This window comes from Clupea harengus, chromosome 4 (genome assembly GCF_900700415.2).
Source record: "Clupea harengus chromosome 4, Ch_v2.0.2, whole genome shotgun sequence".
Taxonomy (NCBI): Eukaryota; Metazoa; Chordata; class Actinopteri; order Clupeiformes; family Clupeidae; genus Clupea; species Clupea harengus.
In genome coordinates, this window is record NC_045155.1 from 5,274,686 (window position 1) to 5,284,189 (window position 9,504).

The 9,504-nt window shown below is 38.8% G+C and overlaps 1 protein-coding gene across 1 annotated transcript; it reads left to right on the top strand.

Moving 5' to 3' along the window:
- The first annotated feature begins 638 nt into the window (after positions 1-638).
- Positions 639-5,966, top strand: LOC116220174 (scavenger receptor cysteine-rich type 1 protein M130-like). Its single transcript, XM_031565481.2, has 2 exons — positions 639-694; positions 5,517-5,966. Exons 1-2 carry the CDS (start codon positions 646-648, stop codon positions 5,894-5,896), a joined length of 429 nt encoding a protein of 142 aa, XP_031421341.2. The 5' UTR covers positions 639-645; the 3' UTR covers positions 5,897-5,966.
- Positions 5,967-9,504: the final 3,538 nt, after the last annotated feature.

Genomic DNA, 9,504 nt, shown 5'->3' on the forward strand with positions numbered 1-9,504 from the left:
CAATACACACGCACAGGGTCCACACAGCACAATACACACGCACAGGGTCCACACAGTGATTCCTTTGCATCACCATATCTGTCAGGGTAACAGTGACCAATCCTGTAAGTTCATAAAGCACCCATCAAAAAGACAAAAAAGGCTTGATGCTTTTCAAGGCTAAGAGTCACCGAATGTGGAGTTAACATGCCATTCAGCTACAGAGGACAATTTCTGTGGTGAAAAAAACCTAATTGCGAGCCACATCATCTGATATCACTTGATGAAGAACCCTCTCTTGGCAAATGTACACAGGCTTTGATCCACAATCGCTGAGATGATACCTGAAGATTGAGCATCTCAGCCTCCTTTTTCTTGTTCTATTCCAGATTTCCCACCGGCCTTAAAACACATACCAGCATTAATTATCAATCATGTTGGATCATTTGCTATCTTCAATGCCGCATGTCAGGAGGGGAAAGGTGGTGTTACTGAAAGTTTAGCTTTGGTAAAGTTTTTACAGAAGTGAACACAGGAGAAACACCTAATATGGATGAGATAAACGTTGAGCTGGATTCTGAAAACGAGGCCTCAATCTGCTGATGTCATTCACAATATAAAACCATGCATCTTTGCTTTGAGCCGTAGTCCGACCTCCCCCTTGCAATGATGTATGTCCTACTGCTGTGTGTACTACACATACACAGCATTCATGGTAAGGTCTTGTTTTCTTAGAGTCTTCGATCAATTTTAAAATCTCAGAGCATGGTACTTGACTTATGATTACTTACGATGACATAGTTATTTATGAATGTATTTATTTATTTAGTTTCTCATACAAAGGTGGTGGTTGCAGTTGTAAAGATCTTGGCAGTAGATAAATAAATACAATTTGGAATTATATCTATAATATCAATGGACTTTTTCATAATGCGATTTTTGTATACATTGTTTAATGTATTAAATGCATTAAATGTATATTCAGTTAGGCTTTTTAGAACAGGTTTTATAACATATCGGGTAAAAAAAATCACCAACATGTTGCCGTTTTCTCTATTTCAGATTCAATTATTTTATATTATATATATTATATTTCTGAATCTTGTCAGGTTGAACAAGAAGAAATCGCAACAGCTTATAGCATAAACATACAGTATCCATTATATAGCATATGTTATAAGGGTGCGTATGGTAGAAAACAATATATATCCATATATATATATATATATACACATACACACACATACTGTATATATATATATACAGTATGTGTGTTTTGTGTATGTGTATATATTAGTGCCGACAAACGATTAAAATATTTAATCGCGATTAATCGCATTTATGTCATAGTTAACTCAAAATTAATCGCGATTAATCGCAAATTTGTATCTATTCTAAATGTCCCTTCGTTTATTTATTTTTTCCATCATTTTATTTTTATTTTAATGCCCTTATCAACAAGGAAAAGTGGATTGGCTTGCTTTATGCAAATGTTTTATTTTATTGAAAACCAACATTGCCAAACAGGGCGGTACAAAATAAAATTATAAAGTGCACATTTCAGGTAAACAAGGACTCAGCCTATAGTGCAGTTAAATGATGGCTTAATATTTTCTTTTTTTCAAGTTTGCTGGGAACATAGCAGTCAGGCCTCTTATTTCAGAAACAATGAACCGTAACAGTTAGGTTACCAATAAAATGTAAGCCTACTACTTATTTGCTTTCAGCCAGCTGCCTGTTGACATTTTCGGACAACAGTGAAGCTTGCTTCTTTTGCACAACACAACTTTTAAAAGTAAACTTTCCATTCAGAAGCTTTTTATCATCCATTTTGCCGTATCGCGCTCACCATTCACTCAAACCGTAACGTTAGCATACTACACAGTTTGCGAGGCCAAAAAGAACGTTAATCAAAAAAAAAAAAAATTCGCGTTAATCTCGCGATAAAAAAATGAACGGCTTTAAAATGGGTTTGCGTTAACGCCGTTAATAACGCGTTAAACTGACAGCACTAATATATATACGCACACATACAATATACATATACATACACATATATATATATACATGATATAAACTATATGACAAAATCCATCAGTGATGATTATGATTTATATATTAAACAAAGATAATTATATTTTAAATGATGACCTCTTAACGTTTGAACCAAACTGTGCTTATTAAATGTAATGAAAGTTAAGTTTCTTATATTTCATAAATATGTTACAATGATGTCAAACCCATGCATTTATCACAGGACTAAATGTAGAATGACCTGATTTCACAAAAGGTGTGAGATACAGTATTATTGATCTTGAAAATTAAACTGAGTACTTTATGACCCTAAGTAATCACAGAATAAATAAATTACAGTATTTATTTCAGTGCAACTGTCATGGCAAAAAGTGACCGGGTGCCAAAAAGAGCCCGGGTGATGTAATATTGCTTTCGAACGACTCTTGAGTGACAGTTGCTATACCAACGCTTAGCATTACGTAACCCGGACACTACGTAACCCGGGCACTTTTTGGTCAGTCTCAAGAGTCGTTCGAAAGCAATCAGCTACTGGTTAGTCACTTAATATTGTGCCTAAAACTATTAAGTATTCCGTTTTAGCTACACCTGCCGGTATCCTGTACATCAACATTTGCAGTCAATACTACTTTTTGAATCGCTATATATTGTGGCTAAACACATTTTTACCCGGTAAATAAAGTGTTTCATTTTAGCCGTTTACATCATCATTTGCATTTCAATTGAAATTGTTTAGAGTAGAAATTCGTTTTTATAAAAAGGAGAAAATATACTGATATACGGTGCTTGTTTATCTACCGTTTTAGCAAGCCAGCCAGTTAATTTGCTAACATCTTAAATAATATACGGTGCTTGTTCATCTACCTTTTTAGCAGGCCAGCCAGTTAATTTGCTCACATCTTAAATAATATACGGTACGGTGCTTGTTCATATACCTTTTAAGCAAGCTAGCCAGTTAATTTAATAATATCTTAAATAATATATGGTGCTTGTTCATCTACCTTTTAAGCAAGCCAGCAAGTTAATTTGCTAACATCCTAAATACGATACGGTGCTTGTTCATCTACCTTTTTAGCAAGCCAGCCAGTTCATTTGCTAACATCTTAAATAATATACGGTGCTTGTTCATCTACCTTTTTAGCAAGCCAGCCAGTTCATTTGCTAACATCTTAAATAATTTAGGATCTACCATTATTTGTTGATATAGGCCTATTTAGAAAAACTTGGGAGAGTTCATACTAGCTTGCTAGCTATACACTAAGCAAAATAATGTGCCCCAGCTAACGGAGGAATTGCTAATCGCTAACGAGATGCTAGCGGCGATTTAACCGGTCGAAATTTACTTACTTTGACACTATAACAAACTTGTGAGTCAACAGCTTTCCTAACACAGTCAAACATCAAGCACCTGGTTTATTGCAGGTAAAATGCAGGCAAGCTGGTCTCAGGTAGCGAAGTATAATGCGAGATGCTCTGGGGTAAATCGCGTTATTGAGGTAGTCTGACTTCCAAAAAGAGCCCGGGTGACGTAATGCTAACGTTGGTATAGCAACTGTCACTCAAGAGTCGTTCGAAAGCCAATATTACATCACCCGGGCTCTTTTTGGCACCCGGTCACTTTTTACCATGACACAACCCATATACAGAGGCATTATGTGAAAAATGCGATATGTTTTTTTTTTACATAAGATATGCTTTAATTGACATAAGTGACTTGTAAATAGATGCATTTAAAATGCTCAAAGGGAAAATTGCAAGCAATGCTTTTGTCTGTGAAAGAATGTTTGTTTGTTTGTTTGTTTAATTTTGGTTGGCATTATTTTATGTTTCATTCATATTTCTAATGTCGGCTCCTTAGTTCAATTTACTCATACCATGCATTAATCAGAAAAGCGAGTAGTCAACGTGTTTTACCCGGCCCAGACAAACATGACCAAATAACTTATCTTTGTGTGATACAGGTATAGAGAACAATCTGATTTCATTTCCAGAAATAAAAAATGTGACTATAGACAAGAGCTAAAATGTATTTAATGAATGCAAGTTATATGTATTTACAATCAGTAACAATTTAAGTACAAAGTGAATTCTGTGTCCGCTTGAATTTTATCATGTTTAGTTTAGTGTTTAGTAGAAATGTTTTTGCACAAATCAAAGTTGATTAAACAGGCAGAACTGTATGTTATTAAAGTAAAAAAAAAAAGCATGTAAATACCATGCAAAATTGCTGTTTCTATGGGAACATTGCATGTTGTGTTCACAAATGAAATGCAAAATTTTTCATTTAGTCAAATTTCATTTTCCATAAACTTCTCAAAACAAAATTAAACTTGCAATACAGAGAATATACACAAAACTCGAAACATCAAATATCAAAAGTAGGCCTTTATGTTATTGACTGTGTAAATATTTCAGCCGTAATGTTCATAAGTGTCCTGACAAAACTGATATCATAGACGTACGCAAGAAATTGCCCAACTGAAGAAAAAGAAATCTTGCCAGTGTATGCAAACATTTAAGCGGTGGGTTAGGGTTGAGGTTTCTTGAAGTTGACTGCAGTTTTGTTGCTAAGGCTTGTGGTTTCAGTTGCTTACTTGGCTGGGGAACTCTGAGCTGTTATCGTAACATCTGCCTGAGAGTGTTGCAAACACCCTTCCCTCATTCCACCAGTGATACCAAAGGTTCAGCTTGCGGTATCTATCTGATATTCTGTCAGAGGTGCAGAATTTTTTTCCACTGCATGCCTAAATACCACCAAACACCTAACCAATATTTCCCACTCTGATGTTTTTTGCACCAATAAAGCACTGGCCAACAAATGTACTGGTGATAGACTGAGCAAAATATAATAATGTAATAAGATAATGTAAAATATGGTTATAAGTGTTCATGGTGAATAACTCTCCCATGCCTTGAGTCTCTGCCATGGTCGGGTCTATTTTCACACCATGCACGTAATATATAGCTATACACATAATATACACATGCATAATGTAATGTATTCCTTCACAGAAGCCTTTGGTACACAAGTGTTTCTTTCCTACTGTGAGGCGCATTGTGTTACCTCCGTGTATGAAATGCGCTGTAAGTTTGATTGATTGATTGATTGATTGAAGGTGATTATAACTGTGAGCAGCAGCATCATTTTTGGAATGTTTTTGTTTTTCAAGTTTGCCATAGTGACCGCATAGTGTCACACCTGTGCATTTTATTTATTTATTTTTTTTATCTTATTTTTTATTCAAGAAAGGTAACACAGTACAAGATACATTTAAGTACAATGTCTTGAATTGTTTTTCTCATTTTTTATCAATCAAACAAGTCCCTCCCACCCATACCACCCACATACTGAAAAAACAAACAAACAAACAAAACAAAACAAAAAGAAGAAACAAAAATAAATAATAAATAAATAGAGGAGGAAAGGAAAAAGGTGGGGAAGCACATGTCTCTCTTATACACCTGTGCATGTTTGGAAACAAAGCCTGTCTTGTGCCTTGCAGGGCAAAACGCTGATCAAAAGGGCAAAAGGCTGATCCTTCGAGGTCGGTCCAACCCATGCGAAGGCCGAGTGGACGTCTACAATGAGGGCAAATGGGGCATCGTTGGACACATCGGATGGAGCGAGAACAACAGCGCTGTTGTGTGCAAAAGCCTGGGCTGCGGCACTGTCGTCAGCTTTGACATTGATTTCAGGGACAACTACCCAGCAAACGATCTGGTTTGGGCAGATGAAATTAAGTGTGGCGGGACAGAGCAAAACCTCTGGGACTGCGAGTTTCCAGGATGGGGTGTCATCAAGTCCAGCGCTCACTCCCATGTTTATGTCAACTGCTCTGGTGAGAGGGTCACCTCTGTGTTCATATCGATTCTGTTTGTATAATTAATAACTGCTGCAACATTTAGACATAATTATACACATTAACCACACACACACACGCACACACTGCTATGTGTCATGGTTGTGATAAAACACCTCTGCATTCCTTATGTTCTGCTACCTGAATGCCGTTAATTATACACACGCACACGCACTTGCACATGCACACGCACACGCACACGCACACGCACACGCACGCACGCACACTCATACATTAATTATCCTTTACGTATTTCCCTTTTTCCTTTTCCCTTTAGTAAAACCTGAACTCAGTCTGATAATGAAAGGACGAAAGGGATGCGCTGGGGTGGTGCGCCTGTCCACAAACGACACAAGACACCACCATTTGTGTTCTGATGAATGGAGTAAGTCTCCACTGTATATTGATGACGTTTTCAAACCATGACTCAAAGCATAAATGTATATATTTAATGAATAAAGATAAATGATAACATTATTGCCACTGGTCATCATGTTATATATATATATATATATATGAAAAATTTAAATCATTTCATAATTAAATGTAAAATAAATTATGTATGGTATTACAGTGCATTCACAATTTTGAAAATGTTGAGACTGAGTTTGACATTGTTTGAAATTCACCTGCCATACATGCCGTATGCTATAAGTTGGTAGACTGTGGTTACTGTAAGCATGTGTGTGAGTGGAAAAATGTTACTGAAACCAAATGTAGGTTGAATGAATTCATTGCTATCCAAGTCAACCGTGTTGCTCATCTCACCTAGATAAAGAACTGGACCCAGATCGGGTGTGTAGAGAACTGTCCTGCGGAACAGCCATCCCGAGTCAGAAGGGCATCACCTTCACGGATAACGTTAACACAATACGACCCTACAAATGCCTGCAGGATGAAAACTTTGTCTGGCAGTGCGTGGACTGGACTTCATCTAAGACATGCAAAACACCTGTTAGCGTCACCTGTTCAGGTGAGCTATGCGTTAGCCATGCTTGCTTCACTTCCCATTCGCACATTCAGTTTCCATGGAAAGCATTTCCAGATCACCTCTGTAGTACAGACTAATTAGTCAGCTTACTTATTCCTGAGCAAAGAGTGTTTGCAACTTGTATAACAACAGGCAGACCTTGTGTTGAATAATAGGGGACAACCTTACAGGGCGCTGCATTCATCTTTAAAAGAGATTCGGAACATGTCATTGTGTCTTTGTGCCTTGATAAAATACTTGCTCGGAACGTGAACCAAAATGTTACCTAGTGTCAGCTAGATAATGTTGAATAACATTCTGATGGGGGTGTAAATCACTACTTCTTAAGCACCTCACAACATTCACCTCGACATCAATCATCCACACTTGAAGTCAACAGTGAACCAACACACTATGTATTTGACCGTGTAGGGACTACAGGCCTTTACTGTCAAGTTAACCCCAACACGTGTCCCACTCCTCATTCATTCCAATCTTTTCACAGAGCATTTACACTTCCGTCTTAAAGCAGACGCAAACGTGAACCTCTGCTCGGGGAACCTGGAAGTGTTCGACGGTTCTACCTGGAAGTCTGTGAGCGGCGAGGACTTTAACAACACCATCTCACAGAAATGGAGTCGCAGTGACATATGTGCCCAGGTGGAGTGTGGTGGGCACAGCGCGCCGTCGCAAGGAGATGAAACCTCCCTGAATGTCTCTCTCAACTGCTCAGGTACCGGTAGCACATGAGCAGTTGAGTTAAGCAAAGATGTAAACTAAATAAAACATTAGTCATCGTACAGTAGGATTCCGATGTTGTGACCAAGCCAAAAAGTAGGGGCAGCAACATTTAACTGACATATGTACGTGCCTTTGTCACACGCCATTGCGTTTTGTGGCAGCTCAGGTGGCCAATGTCCAATTTTTTACTGACACGCAAGCAGTATGGCGTACGGATGTTAATTAAAAAGTGGGATTTCAGCTAAATTAGTGACAGGCTGTGTAAAAAAAAACGGCTGTAAGGCTACAAACTAAATTTCAGGTAATGCTTGGAACATGCCGGGGCCAGACTGTAAACCCAGATGTGCCACCATCTCATAAATGTGTGACAATGCCATAACGGAAAATACTGTGCCGGTACATTTTACCACACCAGGCAACTCACTGTCTGATTTATGTCTTCGTTATTATTCATTTATTAGCATCTTTTATGTACTGGTCATTAGATGAAATGGGCATTACATTTTCTACTCCCTCAGGTCGAGTCAGCGTATCACTGAAAAACAACAACGGCGGCCAATGTTATGGCGCCATCTACTTAAATGGACCGCAGCAGGCAGTGTGCGCCAACACAGAGAAGATCGGCCAGTTGGTGTGTGGGGAGCTGGGCTGTGGTGAATTCATGTTTAAGAGCGACGTTTCGCTCTCATTGAATTGGAAGAGCATGTCCTGCCCCCGCCACGCTGAATCCCTGTGGCACTGCCAGGAAGAGGAAAAGGCCTGTGAAAAGAAAGCCATCATATGCTCAGGTACTGACCTACTCGTCTGTCACTCAACACCCTGGGGTTTGCTTATCTGCACGAGTATCTTAGGAGTAGATACGGCATGTGTGTGGATGTCTATGGAGGATCAGCAGAGGCATGTGTGATTTAGCATCACCGGCTTCAACATTCAAGTCAGGGAGAGATTAAAAGGGTCCTAAACGGCCTTTCAAAAGTGCACAATGTCTTCATGATGGCATGTTTTTTTTTTTTTGATAAATTAGTGTTAATGCTTTCTAGATTCTGAGATTAATTAAATGCTGTAATGTATTAATTCACTTTAGATAGACAGATAGATAGATCGATTAGACTGATTGATTGATTGATTGATCAACCGGTTGACTGGATGACTGACTGATCCTTTCATTCCTGCAATGTAACAGAAAGCATTGCCGTGCGCCTCCGTGATGGTCTGGATAACTGTTCTGGAAGGGCAGAGATCTACTACAAAGGTGCATGGAGGAGAGTAAGCACGGACGGTTGGAACAGTGTGCACTCCGATATTTTGTGCTCCCATTTACAGTGCGGGACAAGCCACAAAGAGGGCCGTGATCTTTTTGTTGATGGGGACAGTAAGCAGGAAACACTTAAGCTGTCTATGGATCCCTCGTGTGAGCCCAGTGACTCCATTTATAAGTGTCTGAAGGGGACGGCCGCATCTTTTCAAAAGAAATTCGTAAAGGTTATCTGCCAAGGTCTGTCCTGAAAACATCACTTACATTTTCAGTTGAACCCATAGAGAGCAATGCAAACCCACATTCCTTGTTGTTAAAGTGGGTCTCATTGTGATGACTACATCCATAGTCCAATATGTGTTTATTGACCGCTAAATCTGATGCATTTCCTTTCATTTAGTTTGTTCTACTACTACTGTTTGTCCTACAGAAACAGACCATGGATCTAAACTGCTCACTGCAGTTGAGTATGTCTGAGTGATTAGGACCTGTTTTTTTTTTTTTTTATTCCTCTTGCAGATCACCAGCTTTTCTTTGTGAATGGGAGTTCATCCTGTTCAGGAACAGTAGCTGTGGAACAGGCAGAGAAGACCTACGCCCTCTCCGGAATGGAAGACGCCTGGAATGCCAGTGCCGCGGAATATGTCTGTCAGAGGATGCAGTGT